The 23840-nt window shown below is 35.9% G+C and overlaps 1 protein-coding gene and 1 long non-coding RNA gene across 2 annotated transcripts in view; one reads left to right on the top strand and one right to left on the bottom strand.

Moving 5' to 3' along the window:
- TRPC4 (transient receptor potential cation channel subfamily C member 4) overlaps positions 1-23840 on the top strand; it is a 117112-nt gene that overhangs the window by 63010 nt on the left and 30262 nt on the right. Inside the window, 2 exon segments of the mRNA XM_036831463.1 lie at positions 3194-3530; positions 19962-20101. Of these exon segments, the coding sequence (XP_036687358.1) occupies positions 3194-3530; positions 19962-20101 (477 nt within the window).
- Positions 1-23840, bottom strand: part of LOC118884101 — a 47320-nt gene that overhangs the window by 13227 nt on the left and 10253 nt on the right. The window lies entirely within an intron of this gene.

Below are 23840 nucleotides of genomic sequence, written 5' to 3'. Positions count from 1 at the left end.
CCTCCCGCAGTCCTGGGATGGTAAAGAAGATGGTGGTTTCCGTGACTCACCGTGCAATAGAAAGATGGGGCAGAGGAGGCGCGACCTCTACGCTCCCAGCAGGAAATGTGAGGGCCCACCTGAAGAGGGCTTTGCTGGAATAGACCAATGGCAAGTGTCACAGAGATAGGTTGGCCCCCTCTGAGGGGGTCCTTCAAAGGGGGTTGGCGTACAGCTGAGTAGTCTCTAAATAATCCAAGGAAACCAAGAGACGAGGAGGCGGGGAGAAAGAGAGAAAAAAAGGCAGGAAGAGGGGTGACAAAGAAAAAACGAAGTACAAATAAGGAAGCATCTAGGAAGGAAGCAAAGAACAGAAGGAAAGAAAGAAGGAAGGGACACATGAGAGAAATGAAGTGCTTTAATCTACTTTAACAGTTAAACGCTGTGAAAATTTTTGTAACATAAAATTTTAATGTTTTTAATCTTTAACTTGGTAACTGTTTTTTTCATGGAAATATTTATTAATGAATGGGCTACAATTTGGAGAATGCTGGTGTAGACATGCAGCAAACAGGTGTAGAAGAAGAAGGATGTAAAACCATTGTGAGAATATTTAGATCTATAGCGATTCTTAGGAATACTTTTGCAGTTGTTTCAATCCTAAGATTAGAACAAATTTGTAGCCAAATAATATCTACGTTTTGGGAAACTTGTGTATTAAACACACCCACTCCTGCTCTTCTTATATTATCCTGCCTCTATTCTTTACCTGTATGTAAACCTCACTGTGTCTGTGTTTGGTAAAAAATTCTGTACACTGTTCATTTACTAAGCACAGATATATACTTTCCAATAATTAAAGAAAAAGATCTTTTAAGAAAAAGCGTTAGTAAAAATTAAGGCTAACCGAGTGCTTGGCAATGGCAGGTGTTCTATGAGGATTAAATGATTTGCTTCTTCTAGGTAATTTAACACAGTCTATATTTGTGTATTAGGCAACGGAAATATTTTTCCAAGCAAATCTTAAGTGCTCCCAATAAAGTTACTTGCTCAATTGCCCTGGGGTGTCTCATGCTCTAATGAGATTTGGGCTAAGAAGGGCAGAGTATGTTAGTCCTAGAATTCACCCAGACCGTGTTGAACAAAGTACATCCCTTTCTTTTACTTTTTGTTGCATGTGTCAGATGTGTTGTTCGCGCTTAGTCCCTTATAGTGTTTCTTCAATCTGTGAGAATTACTGAGATTATAGCAACTGTTCATTATATCTTGCATTTTTCATAGGTTTCATTAATTCCCTTCTATTATGGTCTTCGTGCTAAATTCTAATGAAGAAAACTGCAGAACATATTTTATATGAGAAAATAGCAAAAAGATGGTAGACTATGCTTTGTGTATAAAATGATGACGTGAAGGATTATGTGTGTGTGTTGGGCGGGGGTGAGGGAAACTAACTAAGAGAACAGAACTTGTTAATGACCAGTACTCTACAGATATATCAGCAAAAGCTCTATTGTGACTTTCAAACACTTGACTCTGACCAAAATAATAGGCAAGGAATGTGTTAAGAAAAGCTCTTCTTTGGATTATAAAATTTAACTTTACTAACTATGGAGATTGAAGCTTACTTTCATAAATTACTTACAAAATAGTGAGGCGAGCCCCATCATCCCAGTCTTGAAGAAATGCAGTTTTATCTTGTTTTAGCTGTACTTGCTGAACCTATTATTATACATTTAATTCCATTTATACATGTGGCTTTGCCCACTATATCTTTTGATGAACACAATATCTAAGACAAAATGAAGAGAAACAGTTGCATGAGAACTCATTTGACATCCAGCCCATATGATTGCACATCTCAGCTATTGAACTGCTCTTTTAATCAATCACCCGTCTCTCCTTTCACTTTCAAACAGCTTTTTGTTTATGATCATCAAGCCACTTTCTGTGTACCTATCAAAAAAGAGTAAGGGTCAAGTAAGGGTCTCCTAAAGGAGATCCATAAAGTCTAAGACTGAAGAAGAAAAATAGGAAATATTGGGGCAGGGAGAGTCCCATGAAAGGGCCAGGTGTTCAGTTTGCTTCTAGGGTGGGTCTATTTTTGATGCCAACAGAACTTTCTTGAGTCCCTTAACAAGGGCCTAAAGCTTCTACTACAGTCCAAAGTGTCCATAGGGCATCCCTAAAACACACTATACACTTTCTCACCTGCATGCCTTGCCTTCCCTTCTCTTCTCTGCTTATACAAATCTCCCCTTTCAGAGCGCAGACCCACTGGGAAGCATTTTTGGACCATTCCATCTGGAAGAGAAAACTCCCTCTGAATTTATATAATGCTTAGCTGTCAGTGTCAATGAGAAAGATCATGTACAGAAAAAAAAGAATCTTGGACCAGATAGCCATACATTTCATCATTTACTAGATAGGTAATCTTCTTGAATAAATTTATAGCCCTCATATAAGCCCCCCATCTTCGTCCTTAAAATAGAGTAAGATCTATGCTACATCTCAAACATGTTGGCAGGATAAAAATGATGTCATGTTTGTGAAATGTTTTGTATGTGGTAATTGATTATACTTAGGTAGGGTATTTGCTTTATTTCCACCAAATTCAGCTATGATGATTTACATCCTGGTAATGTAATATGCTTTCAGTTATGATTTTCTTATTGCCTCAACCCAATTAAAAATACATTTACTTTTTCTGATGTGTTTATTGTAGAAAATATTAAAAATACACCCAGCATAAAAATGGGAAAAAAGTATAATGTCTTAACCAGAAAATAACCACTAAACCAAGAAATAACCACTAGTACCATTTTTTACTTCATGTCATATACCTATATATATATCACAATTCTTATATATGCACATATATGTGTATATCTTTGTACACAGCTCTGTTCAGTTATCAATACATCCTATGGATATTCTTAGTCCTCAGCTCTATCTTTGCTTCCTAAGGTACAGCCATAGTATTTTGACCCCTGTTGTGTCTGGCTAAGCACTCAGCACTTTGCTGTGGGTATAAAATGTTCAGTAAATGAGCTTTGTTCACAGAACGGCTTAAAGCACTTTATGATGGTGTAAACATAAAATTATTTTATGTTTTGAACAGAACTTGTGACTTGAACGATAACACTGTGTTCCTGTTGATGAGCTGGAGCCCCTGCGTGTAACCCTGACTCTCACTTTTCCTTTCCTTTCCCTGTAGTTTGTTGCTCAGCCCAACTGTCAACAACTGCTGGCATCTCGCTGGTACGATGAGTTTCCCGGCTGGAGGAGAAGACACTGGGCCGTGAAGATGGTGACGTGTTTCATAATAGGACTTCTCTTTCCCGTCTTCTCTGTGTGCTACCTTATAGCTCCCAAAAGCCCCCTCGGACTGTTCATCCGAAAGCCATTTATCAAGTTCATCTGCCACACAGCATCTTATTTGACTTTTTTGTTCCTGCTGCTGCTTGCCTCTCAGCACATCGACAGGTCAGACTTGAACAGGCAAGGTCCACCACCAACCATCGTCGAGTGGATGATATTACCATGGGTCCTGGGTAAATGTGATACTATAGAAAATATAATCCGAACGTGTTACTGCCATGGAATTTTGTTGCTCAGAAAAGAATATTCATTAAAGTTGGGGACATAGGAATGTTTAAAACAGGTTCTGACCGTTGTAGCTCCAAGTCCTAATCCTCAAAGCTAAATAAACACTTTACAAACTGCGGTGGACCTGCCCCCAAATGCAGCCTACAAGATGTAACTTTAGGTTTTAGAATTCCAGATTTTCATGACTTCAGGTCCCGTGAATGATTCTCTGGGTTCTGGGGGTTTTTTTTTTAGTATGTTTGTCTTCTGAAGCCTTTCAACATGTCTCATTAGCCATATGTAAATAATCTTTTTAATTTTCTTAACAGATACACCTTCTAAAAGTACAAATTACTCTGCAGAACTGGTGATTCTGCACATAAAATAACTGTAACCATTTTTTAAAATCAATTCATTTAAGTTTATCTTTGAAACTATATAGTAAAGCAAAATAATAGGAAATTAAACAGTAGGACATCGTCCATCTCTCTCTGTTCTTTTCATAGAAAGAAATTTTGTTTTAGATCTGCAGCAAATCATGGTAAGGTAGAAAACCTCAAAGTAGCTGGTAAAAACCTTGTTTTCCTTTCCTCTTGTTATTGAAGTCATAGTTAAAATTTAAATTTTAAGTATTCTTCCTTCTATCCTACTGTGGTTTGCTGAGAAATCACATTTTTCTCAATTTAGCTCATCATTTTAAACCTCTCTGATATTATATCCATCTCAGCACTTAGTAATTAGCAAATATGTGACAAATTTAATGATTCACAGTCTCAGAAGATCAGTTTGGGTTAACTGTCAAAACGGCTGGAGAGACTGTAAAATGAGGAAAAGGCAGGAAAAAAAAAAGACAGTATCTGAATCTGAGATAGATACACTTTTTAAAGATTACAAATACTGTAAGTACTGACAACAAGAAAAGTTCTTAGGAACAAGATTTGATGTTTTACAAATATTTCTAATAATAAAAAAATAACCCTTCTCAAGTGAACTTTAAAATAAAATACATTCTCAATCTGAAGTAAAGTGTGATCTTGGGAAGGTTTATATAGTCTGTAAATGTCTTTTTGAATAAAACAATTGTGACATAGCAATTGATATTAAATATAAAATTATCCTACCTGTATCCATTTAAATTAAATATCTCACAGTAGGAATCTGTTCTTTATTAAGTTTTCTTCATAGAAAATTTCTTGGGAACAATTCATAAGGAAGATTTTGGAAGTCAAATTTCCCATTGTGTGTAACTTATATTGAACGTCTAAAAATCCTGGTGTCCCAAGTGAAACACAGAACATTTCACTTTGAAAAATGGTATAGATATAATGCAGCATAAGTAGATATAATATTTCTAGTCTTTTCTTTATGCAGTCAATGAAAATATGTAGGGTACTTTCTATGGATTAAGGGCAGTACAGGGCAATAGTGAAACAAAAATTAAAGAAAGAAGAAAGAAAGAAAGAAAAAGAAAGAAAGAAAAAGAAAGAAAGAAAAGAAAGAAAGAAAGAAGGAAAGAAAAAAAGAAAGAAAGGAAGGAAGGAAAGGAAAAGAAAAAAGAAAAGATCTCTTCTCCTTATGAAGGTTAAATTTTACTGGAAGAAATGGATAATAAACAAACAATGAGATATGTGATATAATATCAGAAATGGTAAATAATATGAAAGTTAGAAGCTCCAAACTTTGAATAATTCATACAAGTAAAACAGTCATTGGCTGCCTCCTACATGCAAAACTTGTAACATAATTTTCCATGAAAATTGGCTAGAAGAAACCATATCCAAATCTCAGCTGAATGGTTAAATAAGGTATAAATTTAATTATGAGAACTACAGTTCCAGCCAAAAGAAGTAGCTGCTAAAGGCAACCTTTTCTGAAGATATCCTGCTGCAGCGAGTTCATTTATATGGGAATTTTTAGGATGAAAAGAGATGTTCTAGAATTAAAAAAATACCCATGAATGATCATCTTGCTTAAATAACAGAGCATGAGAAAAAGAATGTTTCTATATCAAATAGATCTGTCAAAACAGATTATTCATCAAGCCTGGTGAATTCTGAGTGCCTCATATCTAAGACTGAGTTCTAAGTGCTTTGCTAGAGTCATGATTATAAGGGGTATTCTCCATGTTATTTGGCTGTAGAAGAAAACTGGATTTGAATACATGTCCAAGTTCTACCACTGAGAGGCTATTAAATTATGGATGGACACAATCTCTCAGGATTTTCTGTGTTTTCATCAATAAGATGAAAGATTCAGAGTGATAACTTCTTCAGTCCCACTGTGTCCTATTATCCTGTCCTGGGGACCTATCATTATTGGCGCAGAGAAAATTGATCTTTTCGTTGGTGGGGAGAGGGGATGGGTGGAGGGAAGAGGGCTAAAGACAACAGGGTAGGAATCCTTTAACCTCTTACCAGAAGTGTGATAGATGCAAAAAAAGCATGGTCTCATTTGATGACTATATTAATGAACCTTCTATATTGCCTCACTCAGTCCTGCTGTTTGGTAAAGTGAGTGACTGTACATTTCATGGTCCCTGCATTGTAAGGCTCTAGGCTTATAATAACAAGACTTCACGACTTATGGAGAAGAGTGTGGCTTGTGTTTCCCTCATCATGTTAATTTTCCCAGTGACTGAATGAAGCTGTGTGCATGGGTTTTTCTCAAGTCTTCTTGAACCAACTTAGGTTTTCAACTCATGTCACCTCTGTGAGCTGCTTGCTTTGTAAAGAAATATTTTTTCATTTTACTAAACTTCCTTTCCTTCCATTTTCAGATGTTTCCCAGACCTATGATACTGTAGCTTAAGGGAAATGATTACTTTGATACCTCTCATTTTGTTTATCCTGGCAAAAAGACTTTTGCTTCACTTGTTTTATATATTTATATCATAAATTTTCAACTTTTCTGAATAGAAAATTTTTCTAACTTTAAAGCTTATCCTCTCAAATCAATCCCTTTATCTGAAGAAGTATGGTTTTTGCTTGGGAATTTCCATGTTATATACTTTGCTGTGTTTCAACAATAAGAACTTATACAACATTACAGATCCAGATACCTTGTGATTTAGTACAGTGGAGAAAAATGTTTCTGTGTCATTTTCACTCTTTCCTGTTGAAGTTCAACATCTTTTTGACTATATAAATTGAAGTCTATTGAGTTTGATATCTTTAGAAGAGAATCTACAGTGGTCCTTATATCCTTTCGCTGTAGTGTCATTGATAAATTGTAGCTCATCTCCTGCAAAGCTTTTCGAATTATTTTTCCTTCAGACTGAAGGTTATCAACTCTTCTTTTCTCCCATCAAATAACCTCTAGAGATCTTCTTGCCTATGTTTGCTGTCAGGATGAACTTTAGCATATAAGCAAAGAAATTTAAAAGCCTGATACAGGGATAAAACTTATGATTCTGGCCGTCTTGAGAGATACAGTTTTAAGCAACAAAGAAAACTAATCACAGATAATTCCGTTAGAACTCTGTCAGTAGAAAGGTAGATTCTAGACAGATAGACACCAGTATATTTCTCAGATTGTCAAATTACCCATTTGAACTAGAGTAAAAAGTAAAACAACAGTTTCATCCTGCATGCATATGGCCTGATAACAGAGCTATGCTTTTCAATTGTTTAGAGAGAACGTATCACCAGGAAGACTGTGATGGATTAAAAGAAGCCTGGGGTCAGATTAGAGACATGGCTACTTCTATTTTCTGTTGTGTCATGACCCCAAGGCTCTTAATTTATTAAGGGTTTGATTTTAACAATATAATACTAAGGATATGAAATGAATATAATATTCATATGAGAAACTCATTTTTATATAGAATTTAAATGCAAACTAAATATAGCATGTTATATGTAGAATGCGTATTATGAGAATTCATCTAAATTACAGCAGAAGTTTTAACTCCAGTAGATGTCATTTGTTTCTGGAGATAATGTGGAGTAAAATGTGAAAAAAAAATTTTTTGAATGCTAATTTTTAAAGCCTTCCCAAAACTAGATTGGATTTTTCCACAGAATCCATTATAACTCAACTGTAACAATCAAATTTGTGTCAGCTTATTCTCCTGCAAAAAAAGAAAAGCGTGCATATATATGAAACATCCAGATGTAGACTTATGTTATCACTTAGCAAAAAGAATATGAAATTGATCACATTTTCCACAAAAGAAGTAGAATGTTAATGAAAGCTATCGTATTAATACAGCAGGAAATACCTTGTTCCCAATGAGAATACTGCCGAATGGCTGCCGAAGTGACTTGATATTATGTGTGTGCTTAAGAATATGCCATAATTACATAGCATATAAATCTGTGCATGCCGAGCATGATGAGAATGGTGAACTGAGGAAAAGATATATCAGAGGAAGAGATATGAGCTCTGTTAAAAATAGCTTCTAGTGAATTTCTAGGCATAAATTAAGAATTGCTCATAAGATCCAGATTCTATGTCTTTCCTGTAATACATACTTATTTAACAATTTTTCTGCAACAAAATTGGCCTCTCATTTTCATAATTTATTTTATATTTTTATCTTTTAAAGGGTTGATATTAACAAATCTGAAAATTTCAACAAGGCCTGCCAAATTGAAAATGGAAAATGAAAAATGGTGATCACGTTCACATCTAGATAAATACTCAGGGACAAACAATCCTATATATATTCTTTCTTTCCTATGACCATTTCTTCATCTTTAGTCTAATAGGCATTAAGATCACATGGCTTCAGGTACTCATATTTTCAGCCTCACCCTTCAATTATCCATCTTCCCCCAAATTAAGAATTATAAGGAACAAGTCTATAGATTTCCCCACTCTCTCCCTTGGCAAGGTGTTCTAACCACCTCAGCAAACTAGCTGCAGACACATATGGACAACTAAAACACAGCTGCAGAACATCTGTTTATTAATTTAAAGGGATATTTTAATTTTCCAGAAAACCAGATAATCATTGCAGCATGACATAGAATTCTCATTTTCCTGTTTTTCTGTGAGGAAGAAATTTTAAAGTCATCTTTACCAAGATTTATCAAGACTAACACAGTAAAATCTCAAACAATAAAATATTCATATAGTTGTAAATTGTTCAGTGTGCACATACTATTGCTGACCAAATGACTTCTTTTTCTATTTTTTAATACTTTTTATTGGAGTATAGTTGATTTACAATGTTGTGTTAGTTTCAGGTGTACAGCAAAGTGAATCAGTTATACGTATACATATATCCACTCTTTTTTAGATTCTTTTCCCAGATAAGCCATTACAGAGTATTGACTTCTTTACTGGAGAGAAAATTAAGTCTTTTAGGTCATACATGCAATACAAATTTGGTGCACCAACAAGTGAAATCTACAGGCCTTGGGAGAATGTTTGACGACTGTGGTTCTGATGGTTCAAGGGAAGAGGAGAAAAGATAGGAAAAGAGGAGTGCATAGGAAATGAGGGAGGGTCAGAGTAAAAGATTGGAGGTAAGCTGGAAGTGGTTTCTGTTAGTTCAGAATAACAATAATAGTAATAGTAGTGATGGTGGTAATAACAATAGAAACTAAGAAAGTTGGCACTGTGCTAAGTGATTCAAATGTGTGTTCTTATTTGAACTTCATAGTCAACTCCACTTTACTCATAATAAATGATGTTAGTATCTCATTTAATAGAGAGGAAATAGGCTTAGAAAAGTGAGATCACTTTCCCAGGTTCAAGGAGCTAACAAATGGTAGATACTAGATTCAAACTCCAGTTAGTCTAACTCCAGAGCTAGAGACTTCATCCTCCATTAAGTACTGCCCTTGGAGTGTGAGAAATGGAATTTAAAGGGGCAAAAACAGCCCAAGAACTCAAGTTTCCATACATTGACTTCTTTCCTATTTTCTCTGCCTCTGTTTACGAACTTAAGTCTTTACACAGGTCAAATTTGAGTGGACCACGTTTCTGATTTATTAAAGATGCAATGCTCTTTGAGATACACACTTGATATAATTTCCTATTGAATGTGATGCTTGTTAACATAGCGAACTTATCGTTGCCATCAGCATCACATCAGCAGGACCCTCCATCTTCATCTCCACCACCCATCTCTGTTCTAAAACACATGCATTATAAGTGGTTCCCTAATACTGACAGAAGCAATTTCTATTCTAAGAAAGAAAGAATAAAGTCTTTTGCCATGACCTTGAGATGCTTCCTTTTTAGTTTCCATGTTCACTTGCTAGGACCTAAAGCTAAATTTCCTTGCTTCCAGGGATATCATTAATTTTTAATCTTTCATTGGTGTGTATATGTATGTGTGTGTGTAGGGGGTCTTCAGGAAATATAAAGAGATAATTATATTTCTTTTGCACATAATTGTTTTAAAAATAGAAGTTTATAGTAGGTGGAAAGTGGTAATCTTCATAGTGAAAAATTAATAATCACTCATTCAAAAATATTTATTAAGCAACTACTGCCACTCATTGAAAAGGTGACTTGAGAAAAGACTTGAGGAATATTTATTCATTGTTTTTCCACCTACATAAATATATAATGCCTTAGTTCTCATGGAAATTTTTAAATTAAACAGAAATCCTATAAAAAGTCTAATACTGCATTGACAGAAACATTTTACTTGATTTTTAAGTTACTACATTTATGTCGTAAGCAATCAGATGAGCTAGAATTCTAAGGTTCTACATTTTTTACATCTTAATCGAAAACTAGCATTGTATCATTCCTTGGCACAGTTTCAAAACATGTACTTCCTTAATTGTATATTCCTAATATTTTTTCCTCTAAATGTTAAACTGATGCTATCAAAACTGTAGTAATTTAAGGGTTTTTAGATGTCTTCAAACTAAACATATTTGACTATGCACTGTCCCTTTAAGTCAGCGTTTCTTGAAGCGTGGTGTGCTGACTATAATCATAATCACTGTGAATTTTTTATGAAAAATTTAGATTTTGAATTCTCCCCTTGGTTCACTGATTCAGAAATTTCAGAGGTCTTTAAACACTAAAGATTAAGAAACAATTCTAGAAACCAAATTTTATGCAGGTTTCATATTTAGTTCCGATTTCAGCTTTATTGAGGAATTGAGACTCATTAGAATCTAAACATGAAATGGTTTAACCTTTTTCAATCACTCTTCCCAACCACCCTACACCAAATATCCTTTCCCTTCACTATCTGTCTAGTAGATATCATCAATTTCCTGAAATTTTGAGTTATTAAAAAGTAGTCCCAGTTCAGTTTAAAACACAAAGCTTACCATCAGTTTAAAGCTCTCCTCTTCCCCACAAAGCCCTGACACATGTATCAAAGGACCCAGAAATATTCATTTTTTGCTCATCCTTCAACCCCAACACTGGAATGGAAGGAGGGACACAGACTTTTTCTGTTCTCCCCATTGCTTGGTTTCTGCAGGCAAGCAGGATGTCAGGAAAAGTTAAAAGTCTTCTTTACCTCCTTGGTACCCTGGTCACAGCTCTTCCCGTGTTGGTTGTCTGCATCTCTGGCTAATACTGAGTGGCCTATGTGACAGGTCTTGACCCTCTGACTCTCCTGATGGGTCCATGAGTGTTCTTTAGAGGGTCCTGTGTACCTGCACACTACCTAGTTCTCCGAATCCGAGTTTCAGCTCTGCCTGACATCTTCCAGTCTGGGAACTCTCATAACCAGCAGTTGGCCCCTTTATGGGTCCTGTGACCCTAGCAAGGGCAGGGGAACAAGATGGCTAAAGCCCGGCTTCTTCCTGTGATAAGCCCTCGCTCCCCCAAGAGATCACAAAACCTTGCTACCTCAGATGGCAAGGGGTCAGGCTGCTGCCAGCTGCCCAGCTGAGACCCACTGTTTGTCTGCTTTCCCTGAAGTGCAAGCCAAGTGAGAGATGAGCAGGCCAAGTGCTTGGGAAGATGCCCCGGCAGGGGTTAAGAGCCAGCTTCTCCCTGCAGAAATCCCCCATCTTTCTGAGGCGTTTTCGTGGAGTCTCCTACACTTGAGCTAGGGAGGTGGCGGTGCTGGTGAGGTCGCTAGCACCCGACCTGCAGTGCCCTGAGCTCACGGCTCTCTGGTCCCCTCTTCCCAGCGTTCTCTCCGTATAACCCATGGGTTACAGTGTGGCAGGAGGTTGGTAGCAGATGTGGCCCTCATCCCTCTTAGGAAGCCCCGGCGGGAAGGGCTACAGTTTTCTGTACGCTCTCTTCAGAAAGTGGATACTTGAGGCTCTTTACCTTTGTCTGGGTTTTAAGAATAACACTGAGACCATAGCAGCTGCCCCTTAGCTTAGTGCCTCTTATGGGTCCGGCATAATGTGAGTCTCTACTGAGTAAAATAACTGCATTTAGATTTCTTTTTGAACAAAAGCAGAATTTTGACAAGAAACTGCCTTTTTGTTTCCTGACTTGGGGAGGGAAAAAAACCCTCCAGCGAAGAAGAGTTCTTTTTTGTTGCCTTTATCTTCATTGATTTGGTGCCACAGCATGGATTTCAGTGTTCCGTCAAGGGACTTCCAAGGCCAGATCCCTCGACTAGCTCTGGGGCTGCTGTAAAAAGCCCTCAGAGGTGTCGTAGGTGAAAAGCTGACTTGCCCTTTGCTTGGGGTTATTTACTCTTCGTGTTAATACTGACAGCAAGAAAGGAGAGGCAAGAGGTCTGTGTGCAGAATTACACATTTCTCACATGAAATCGAGGCTGCTAAATGCAGCATCGGAGGTCTGCCTCCCCACAGCCAGCTTCACATGCTGGGATATAACAGAATACTCAAATGGCCCTGGTGAAAACTGTTATGGGAAAGGTAGAAAAAAATAGTCAAAACTTCCAGGCATCCACAAATATGTTTAAAAGGAAGTTCTCTGACTCATTTGCACTGAGATCTTTCCGTGCTTGTAATTAGACTTCCACCACCACGCTGAGAAATCATGTCATCTGTTTATAAACAGCAGAGAATAACTTTGAAATGTTCCCATTGTGGGAACAGCACAAACATTTTCTGACAGAAGCTCCCTCAAGCTTTGTTTGCTTCAGTCTTTTTTTTAGTTACCATGAATAGTTTACTATCTGGATGCATTTTTCAGCCAGTTAATAGCACCTTCTAGTTTTTCTAAAGGCTTGTTTCTTCTAAAATTTCAGTGAATATTGCCAGAATAGAGGAAACTCGGTATTTCACTAAAGTGCTCATAACAAATAGAAATCAATGTCATTAAACAAGTATGTGGTGATACAGGAAGTGATCCAAACAGCTATAGGACGTGATCCTACAATCTGGTGCTTTGAAAACAAAAGATCCCAAACCCCATTAGCCAACCAGCACTGACTGACAGTCTTATTTACAGTTCAGGTTAAAAAAACAGTGGGCTAAGTCCTCAATTTCATCAGGATCTCTGTTTTTTCCATACAGTTGTGCCTCTCTGAAGTCAGAAGTAATATAATTTTTGTATAATTCAGAAAGTTAGATTTTATGTCTATTCTTTGAACTCCAAAGGAACTGTAATATATCCAAATTGTGAGTTTTTGTTTTGACTCTTCTTCAGAAACCTTAGAGGTCATCTATTCAAGTGTCATGTCCTTGAACCTGTCTAATAGGAACAGAGTCTGCTCAGATATTAAGGAGCTCCAGGTTAAAATGGTGCTTTCTACTGAGCTCCTAACTGCTTCTTCGTAACTCCTTCCCCTCTAAAGCAGTTAGTTTTTGGTGTCTTTACTCTTTTACATAATTACCCACAAAATATTTGAAGTTCTGTATTTTCGTGACTGTTAATAATCTCATTTGGCTTTCCAGTTGGGTAGAAGCAAAAAAAGAGATACAATTTATCTATAAAGGGAAATAAAATATAAACCCTCTTGTTGGTTAGTAGGTATTTTTAAATATATTTCATTTTAAAATACATACAAAATTTGAAAACACCAGAATCACAAATTCATAAAGTTGGAATGACCTTTAGAGGTCCAATGGAACAGGTAGGTCTCCACTCATCGCTAGAATTTCTCTGGAATATGACTGATCAAAGACATTCCAGGCTCTGGATTGGAATCTTAACCCCAAAGGGTGATCCATTCCAGTTTTGGGACAACTTTGACAGAGAATCCCCCTTACATTGTGCAAGAATTTTCCGTTCTATAACTTTCATATCATAGATCCAATTTCTGCTTTCTGGGGCAGATCAAAGCTGGTGTGTGCCCTCTGGTACAGAACAGTTTTTAATCTCTCATGTCAGCTACTGTGATGACTGATTTTCATAGAATATTGATAATTCAAACAGGAAGAATCAGTGTCTGGCTTATTTATACCATTAAGGTAGAATTATACTTCTTGTATGATTCTATATATAGAATTCTGTGATAATCCAAACCTTTCTTTTTTTGAAGTGAGATAACTGAAACCTAGAAGGACGAGACTACTGGCTAAGATTACAAAGCTGATTACTAGTTGAGCTGAGCCTGGCACTTCACTCACCTGGCATTATCACTATGCCTTCTGATGAAAGTGAACTTGAATGCATTTGTTCAATCAACGATTGCAATGCTCACATCGCCTCATCTCTGGGAATTGGCAAAGTTTCAAGCAAAACAAAACAAATAAGCTCCATTGTGAAATCTCAGGAGTAAGAAAATATTGTCTAAGAGCACTGCCTAAGGAGACTGGTATCCTGTTCTGGTTTCTCCATTAACTGGCTTTAGTCACACGGCCTTTGGTGGCCTTAGATTTCTTATGTAGGTTGTGGTTGCGTGCTGGATTCTGAGACTGTACCCAGGCTCAGTAGGAAAAAGCACCACGAATGTGGGAGAGGAGAGTAGTTCCATGAGTACTGAGCATTTTTCCTCATTGGATAATATAAATTGTAAGTTTCCCACAAGCTATAAAATCAGTGCGTGTATCACATGTTATTCAGATCTTATATATTCCTTTCTTCAATAAGGAGTCAGTGATCATTATCACCTCCTCAAATATGCCCAATTTTATCTGAGTTCTCAAGAGAGATTTATTTATGAAAGAAACTTCAAAGGGGAAGCTGGATATAAACAACAAATCTAGAATAAAACTGTGGTCTACAGCAGACTTTAAAATGCACTCTATATTTAATTCAACTGAAATCAGTCCTCATCTGGGTTCTTAATTTAAATGTGACAAAATTTGAAAATAAAACTTTATTAATAATATTAAATAACTATTGCTAGTTCTCACTAAATAATTATGGACTAATATACTTTTATTTCTTCCAAAGTTTTATCGTGCAAATTTTCAAACACATCTATCAGCAATATATCACAATTGATACTTTATTATATTTCTTTATTTTTAATCTATCCCTATTTCCATTGTCCGACATCAATCTCTCATAATTTTTGCTGCCTTAACATTAAGTTGTACCACTACTTTTTCATTTTTTTTTCTAGGGCACAGGTATATAAAATGTTGACAAACACATACAATCATATAGTACCACCACAATCAAGATATAGGACAAACCATGGCCCAGCAGGCCAAATCTGGCCCTTTGACAGTTTTTATAAATAGTTTCATTATAACAAAGCCACACTCATTCATTAATTGCAAAGCCTAAGTTATTTATTTTCTGGCCCTTTACAAAATAAGTATGATGGTAGTTTAGATTTTTATAGATGTCCTTTATCAAATCAAGACATTTTCCTTCTAGTCATACTTTGCTGAAAGTTTTTGTTGTGAATGAATGTTGAATTTGGTCAAATGAATTTATTGTATCTATTGAAAAGATTTCTTGCATTTAATGAAAAGATTTTTTTCCCCAAAAATCTGTTGATGTGACAAATTACATTGATTGATTCTTAAATTTTCAAACAATCTTGCATTTCTGGGAAAAATAGCATTTGGTCATGATTTATTGTTAAGTTTATATATTACTGTATTTAATTTGCTAATATTTGTTGAGGATTTTATGCATATTCAAAGGGTTATTAGTGTGTAGTTTTCTTTGTATTGTTTTTGTATGACTTTTTATCAGAATAATACATACTTTTCAAACATTTTTTCTTGTAATTTTGTAAGTGTTTGATTAGCACTGGCATTATTTTTTCCTTAAATGTTTGGTAGAATCACCATGAAGGAAATGGACCTGAATTTTTCTTTGCTGGAAGGTTTTTAACTATGAATTCATTTTCTTTAATGAATATAGGACAATTCAGGTTATTCTATGTCCTCTTATGTGAGTTAGGAAGGTTATGTCTTTCAGGGAAAATGTCCAATTCATTTAAGTTGTGAAATTTATGAGTATCAAGTTCATTTTATCACTTATCCTTATGAAGTCTGTAAGATCTGTATTTATGCCCCTTCTTTCATTTCAGATATGGATCATTTATATCTTCTCTCTTTTTTTTCTTGACCATTCTAGCTAGAGTTTTATCAATTTTAGTGACCATTTCAGAGAACTAGATTCTGTTTTCATTGACTTTTCTCAAGTTTTATATTTTAAAATTTATTGATTTCTGCTTTAAAATTTTCTTTCTTCTGTTTGTTTTGGGTTTAATTTGCTCTTCTTTTCAGTGTCACAGTTGAAGCTGAGATCACTGATTTGAGACCTTTATTGTTTTCTAATTAAGCATTCTACTCTAAGTACTGTGTTAACTGCATCACAGAACTCTTAGTTGTATTTTCATTTGTAATCATTTCAAAATATTATCTGATTATTCTGTTAATTTCTCTTTGACCAAAAGTTATCAGAAGCATATTATTTAATTGCAAAATATTTGGGGATTTTGAGATACATTTTATAATTGATTTGTTGTTTACTATGTTGTCATGGTAAACATTTAAACATTTCAACGTGTATAAATATGTTGAAGTTATGTAGCCTATCTTAGTGAATGTTCCATGTGCACTTGAAAAACATGTCTTCTGCTATTTTCAGACTTTTGATAGTGCTGTTCAGAACTTCTATATTCTTACTAAACTTCTGCCTACTGATTCATTTACTTATAGAGAGGAATAGTAAAGTCTCTAACTAATTGTACCTTTCTCTATTTATATTTAAATTCTATGGCATCTTGCATTATCAGATTATTTTGTTAGCTGCATTCATATTTAGGACTGTTCTGTCTTCAGAGTGATTTGACCTTTTTATCCTTGTTATATCCCTGTACATACCCAGTAACACTTCTTCTGAAATATATCTAGTCTTACATTAATATAACCATCTAAGTTTTTTTCAATTAGTATTTCATGGTATCATTGTTATTCATTTATGTTTAACCTATCGATGAATTGTCATATAGTTATGTTTTGCATCTTTATTCTATGTGAACATCTCTTTTAGTGTGTTTAGACCTTACCTTTCATTCAAAGTAATTTTTTGATATTGACAGATTTAAAATCTACCCTATTGTTTTTCCTATTTGCCCCATGTATTGCTGTATTTTTCCCTTTTTTCTCTGCCTGTTCTTGGATCGTTTATTATAACTCCATGTTTATTTACATTTGTGGTTATTTATGCATTTAAAAATATTTTGAGAGAAAGCCCTAGGATTTACAACATAAAATTTAATTTATCACAGTCTAACTTCAAATAATATTTTGCTTTACATGTGTATAAGAACCTTATGATAGTATGTCTCTAATTCCTCTTTCTCATCTTCTGTGCTAATGTTGTCATATGTTTTACCTTTACATATGTTATACATGTTATAAACCACAATACATTTTTGCTACATGCTATTTTTGCTTTATGCAGTCAGTGATCTGTTAGAGCAATTCGAAATAAGAAAAAAATATTTTATATTTATTTTCATTTTAACAGTTCCTGAATAGAGATTTTTATTTCTTTTTGTAAACCTAAATTTCTGTTTAATATCATATATGTTCTGCCTAAAAAATATCCCTTTAGCATTTCTTGTAGCATGGGTCTCTGTCTGAATTTTTGATTGTCTGAAAAAAGTTTTTCATTACCCTTCATTTATTAGAGATATTTGTGCTGTGTATAGCATTCTGGATTGATTTTTTTTTCTTTTCAGCACTTTAATGATGTCAGTCTGTCCTGCATGGTTTCAGATAATCAGTTTGATACCAGTCCTATATTTCTTCCTTTGTATGCAACGTGTCTTTTATTTCCACCCATCCCCTCCCTGTGATGCCTTCAATAATTTTTCTTTTATCTTTTTTTGAACAGTTTGAGTATGATGTAACATGGTGCTCATGTGCTTGTATGCGTGTATTTTGTGAGGGGATTTATTCTGCCTATGCAGAAGGCTAGACAGAAGTGTATAGCATTTATGCTTGAAAATGGACATATCTCTTCTGCTAGAACATTAGTGCAGGAATTTGAGGCAATATAATCAGGAGCTGAGCTGGGTTTGGGTTTCATTGTTGCTACAATCAGTTTCAGCCTACCATACACTTCTGCTTAGAGTGGTGTTATGGGCTGCAAGTCTTTGTCCCCCGCAAAAGTCACACACTGAAATCTTAACTCACAATGTGATGGTTTTTGGAGGTGGAGCCTTTGGGAGGCAATTGGGTCATGAGTGTGGAGCCCTCACGAATGGGATTAGTGCTCTTATAAGAACAGACCAGAGAGCTAGCTCGCTTTCTTTCTGCCAAGTGAGGATCCAAAGAGAGGTCAGCAGTCTGCAACATGAAAGAGGGCCCTCACCAGAGGCTGACCCTGATACCCTGATCTTAGACTTGTAGCCTCCAGATCTATGAAAAGTAAATTTCTGTTGTTTATAACAACTCATCTGTGATGCTTTGTTATAGCAGCCTGAACAGACTAAGACAAGTGGGGAAGAGGATTATTATCAGAATTCCTGCTCCACCCACAGCTTTTGGCCTTCCTTGAGCACCTCTGCCTCTGAGGGACTTTCTATCCATATGTTTGCCACTCCTCCAGTGGTTGTCAGCTTCTGCTTCTTACTCAGTGTTTGTCAGCCTGGTGATGTGAGGCAGGAAGGTTGTCTGTTGTCCAGGTCTAGGGTCAGACTTAGGTAAAACTACACCTGGGCATCAGGGGTGGAGCTTCTCAATGATCCAAATCTTCCTTCTCAAGGCAGTAAAACTGTGCAGGTCATGTGCCAAAGAGAGTTTCCTGACCTTCCTCCTGTGGTAGGAAGCCTCTAAGGATATTAGTATAAACTCTAGGCCCTGGACTGTTTTCTGCTTCTCCCATAGGGCTAACATGTTCTGCTTCGTAGGGGAGAGGAGCTTGGGTAGGGCTTTGTGCCTTCCCCCTAGAACCAGCCTCTTGAGCAGTGGTGAGGTCTATGGAGATGAGCTTACTAGTGAGTGGATGCCCTGCTGTGTCTGTGTCCCAGGGGTTCTGTCCTCTCACACTAGCTCACACTCAGCCTTTAGAAGTTTGTTTAAGAAGGTTTTCTGAAATTGTCCTTCTCTCTTGTATGATGCCAGTGTGTCTTACCCTGCACTCTGCCGCAGGGGAGCTAATGCTCACCTCGTCACTCTCTTTACAGGAACCTGTTTGTCTTTGAGGTATAGGCTCCTTGGTTTCTCACCTCTCTGATGGATTCATGAAAAGTCATAATTCTATAGTTATATGACTTTTTCTTGCTTTTAGTGTAGGACAGATATGAAACTCTGTGCTACCCACATTCGATGTTTCAAACTATCATTACCTTAAAAGTCTTGTTGTTTTCTTGCTTTAATATAGCTTTAAAATCATATTTATCCTTTTAATATTTCCTGATTCTAGATATTTTGATATCTTTCTTTCTCATCATTAGGCTGTAAAAATAGATTTATAAAAATTTAATGAGATTATGGAAATAGAATAATGATATACAGTGATATTTTATAAGTGCTTTCTAATATTTGAAAATAAAATATTTCCTATTAAAAACATGACCATAATAAAGGAAAGTGATTTTTGTTTTCTCTGGATATAGCTTTAAAGCTACTGCTAGATATAAGGTCTTTTATTGAAGTATGAATGTTATAATCGTCTTCTGTCCAGAACTGAAATCAGATCTCTGAAGGTGTTAATTGCTTACAAAAACAACACAAAGTACCCTGCTTAAAGGCATTAAGCCAGTTATGTTCACTAGATACACTGTTTTTTCATAAATCTTTGAGTCATTTTGATTTGGGAGGAAAAATATCTTCAAGTATCTGTTTACAAATAAACGTTATGATATTTTCCAGAGAAAGATATATAGGTATAGAGGAATTATAGTTTGATTCAAAATTGCACAACCTTATCAATTTATCAAATGGATAAAAGAAAGTGAAGCTGCCCCAAGAGAATTCTCTACAAATTAGCTAAATGTCCTGAAAGTTTTAAAATCTGACGGGGACTCAATTATTACTACCTATAAAAATAGGTGTTGCATTTAGAGTAACTATGTAGTCTCTTGAAGCTCCAAGATTCTCTATTTCCTAATTATGGATCTCTGTTTTTAGTGATTTGAATGAAAAATCACACTTATGTGAATCTTTCTATAATTGCAGGTTTTATATGGGGAGAAATTAAACAAATGTGGGATGGTGGACTTCAAGATTACATCCACGATTGGTGGAATCTAATGGATTTTGTGATGAACTCCTTATATCTAGCAACAATCTCCTTGAAAATCGTTGCATTTGTAAAGGTAACTATTGTTTATGTTATTGGTAAAGCATAAGTTCTGATAAGTTATCGATGCACCTTTCACTGCTATTATTTTTATTAATAATGTTACCTAGAGCATTATCTGTATGTGAAATTCATCATCTCATGACTTTATTGAGAGATAGGAATAAAAGACATAGATAATACACAGTTTATAGTCATAAAACAAATTTTAATAGATTTCTAAATAGAAGTTGTCACCCAATTTTCTTGCATCTAAATTGAATGATGCCTCAAAATGATTCACAATAGCTGCTCTCATTTCTAATCCTTTCCATTTCTAATGAAATTCTACCTCAAACACTGTTCAAATTTCGGCAACCAAAATCTATTTTTATCAGTTACAACTAACCGATGAAATTACATAGACAGATCAAAATATTACTCTTTCAAAGCATTGAAATTATTATTTCAGTTTAAACTAATATAGTTTGATATAATTAGAGCAGAATATAATTTTTTTCTTCTCACCCCATTCAATATGACAGTGCTGAAATCTCACACACCCATTACTCCCCCGCATTTCTTACAACATCAATCTTATCCCAAACCACATAATTTACATAAAATGTTTTTGTTCTGCAATGACAATTGGGATTATTTTGTACTTTGGGGGATGTTTTTCAAACCAAAGTATTATATTATTGCCTCCTCCTTCCTGCCTTTCTTTTTCCTTCTTTCCTTTTCCTTTTTAAAAAAATTTGTGTCAAAATGATGAGTGAATTAGTAAAAAATAGACAGTGTTTAATTGAGCTGTACATGAATAATTCATGCCATCTAATGAGCTGAGCTAGGAAATGCTAACATGTAAGTGAACTCTTATTCATTTAGTCTTGTCCTAAGTCGACTCCTGCAATTTTCAGCTATAACAGGGTCAAAATTGCCCAAAGTTGTTTCCTGAATTGTTCAATTAAACTGTTTCCAACGCTCATATAAACATTAAGAAAAAGCAGTTTCTACCACTTCCATGGAAAGCAAGCTGTGTTTTAAGAATGGAAACATGATTTGATAATTTTTCCTATCTGCATTAAGGTGAATGGCCTTGAGACCTTCTGAAGATGACAGAAGGTATTGTGTTAACCAAGGAGGTTTTGCATCTGTGTAGGAGATGGACATCTGTTTTGAAGTGAATATCCTTCCAATTCTTCTTTCTTCTGTAATGATCTTTAAGTATATCTATAAAGTTGGTTTGGACATCTCTCTACTAAAAAGTAATACATCTGTTTTTTGTGGTCCTGTGCACTTATAAAATTCTGATATTACATGACTATAGCAGTTCTTCTCAAATTTTCAGGTGCTAAGAATCACTTGGAAAGCATGCTAAAACAGATTCCTTTTCTCCATTCCCAGGAATCAGGAGTATTAAGGAGGGGCCTAAATTTGCATTTCTTGCAAATTCATTAGGTGATATTGATGTAACTGGTCTAAGGAAGACACTTTGAATAGGCCTGGACTGTAAAATCCTATTCAGCAGCTCAGAGAAGCATGGGATTGATGCCAAAAGGATCCTCTCTCATACAATATTTATACTAAGAAACATAATATTTTTACAGGTCTTATTTATATGGTGTTTACTTATAAAACATATATTTTATATATATGTGTATGTGTATATATATAACCTCTGGTATATACTGGGTACAGTTACATGAATTAATGGATACTTGTGGATTTTTGGCCTAATCGTTTAAATACTGGATTTGAATTTTCTTAAAATGTTGTAAATTTTTCACCTGCATTGTTCTTTATACTATACGAAGGGAAAATTTATGTTATAAATTCAACTCACCCACCCCAAGTGATGAAGAAGAAAGGAAAGAGGGGAGGAAAAGGGAGATAGAAAAGTAGACAGAAATTACCTCTGATGACAATGATGTAAATACTATGGACTCTTCGGGAAATACATAGTTTGTTTATGTGCTTTGGCCATAGGAGTTCAGTTAGGATTGTAAATATAGATGATGAAATGTTCTTCCTGAATGATTAGTTTGTGTGACCAAAACTTGAGTTGCGTGGGTAGTATTTGAATGGCTGTACTTTATTTTTTTTTTTAAATAAAGTTATTTATGTATTTATTTATTTTTTTTGGCTGTGTTGGGTCTTCCTTGTGGTGTGTGGGCTTTCTCTAGTTGTGGTGGCCTCTCTTGTTGCGGAGCATGGGCTCTAGGCGCATGGGCTTCAGTAGTTGTGGCTCACAGGCTCTAGAGTGCAGGCTCAGTAGTTGTGGCACACGGGCTTAGTTGCTCTGGGGCATGTGGGATCTTCCTGGACCAGGCCTCGAACCCGTGTCCCCTGCATTGGCAGGCGGATTCTTAACCACTGCGCCACCAGGGAAGTCCTGAATGGCTGCACTTTAGACTTGGGTTTCCTGGGCTCAGTTTTCTTTTATCACTTACTAGTTATGTGAAACTTGGGTCTGTTTCTTCAACTCTCTGTGCCTCACCTATAAAATAAGGAGAATAACAATTTCTGCCTTATGTGGTTAGTATGAGAAGTAAATGAGTGCATACATTTAAAGTGCTGGTTACAGAGTAAACATGCATGATTAGTTTTTCTCCTTTCTCTTCTACTGCTGTTTCCTCCTTCTTCATATATTATTGGTCCACTGGACTTGCCTTTTGTAATGTCTTTATTGTGTCCTTTCATTTGCTTTTTTTTTTTTTTAGTTGAAAAGGAGTCTAGCTCTGGATTAGGACTGCCTTTACCACTTGCAACCTGTCTGATTTGGGGCAAGTTATTTAATGTGGGCCTCAACTGTATCATCTGTTAAATGATGATAATAGTCAAAAGAGCACTTCCTTTGGGAGTCTGTGATGTCATGCTGATTTGCCGATTCACCCTTCTTCATCTTCTTTTGTTCTATCATTCAATTTTTATGCTAATTTTTAATAACTTACAACTTGCTATTTCAGGAAAAGGTGCTTTATTTGTGTACAAAAATAGACTGCTATAAACAAGGCAAACAGTCATTGTGTGAATCAAGCAATAAGAATTTATGGGGTCACACTAAGAAATCAGCTTTCCATCTGTTTGCTGAGAATGCAGAGATGCCTGAGATATAGCCCCTGCCTCCAAGCAGTTCAGTAAGGAAAGAGAAATGCACATGAAGACCTTACAGTGTGATAAAGTCTACAACAGGGGCCATGCCGGCATCAAGGAAGGAACTAAATTTTGCTGGCAGTGTCCTGAAACTATTTAGAGGACAGAGTGAGTGGGCATCTATCGTGTCCATGAGCATGCATGAGCATTCCAGGGAGAAGAGACAAAACGTGCAAAAGTCTGAGAGGGTAAAGGAGGTCAGATCTCAGAGGGATGATCCAGGGAGATGGGGGCGGGAAGAGCATGGGAAGAACTTTCCAAATCGTGCTATAGAATTTGGACCCTATAAATAAAGAGGAACCATTAATGAGGTTTAAAAAACAGAGGATGAGTCAAATGATGATGAATGCCTGAAGTAGAGCAGTGGACACAGGAGAAGCTTTAGATTTTAATTAGGAGGTAAGATCCACAAGGTAGTTGATTTGTTATTATGAAAGATGAGGTAGATGGAATCATCTTGATGCTTCTCCCCGGCAAATAGCTCACTTCTCATGGATCAGGCAAGATGACCAAGGAGTTATAACTGGGATCTCAACTGAAATTGCCCAGGTTCTATCTTCTGCCTGCAGGTGCATAAATGGTAGCAAAAATCTAACCCTCGGTGATTTTGGCCAAGCCAT

This window comes from Balaenoptera musculus, chromosome 18 (assembly GCF_009873245.2).
Source record: "Balaenoptera musculus isolate JJ_BM4_2016_0621 chromosome 18, mBalMus1.pri.v3, whole genome shotgun sequence".
In the NCBI taxonomy this organism is placed as follows: Eukaryota; Metazoa; Chordata; class Mammalia; order Artiodactyla; family Balaenopteridae; genus Balaenoptera; species Balaenoptera musculus.
Note: the sequence above shows the minus strand (reverse complement) of the source record. Positions and strands in the feature narration are given on the sequence as shown.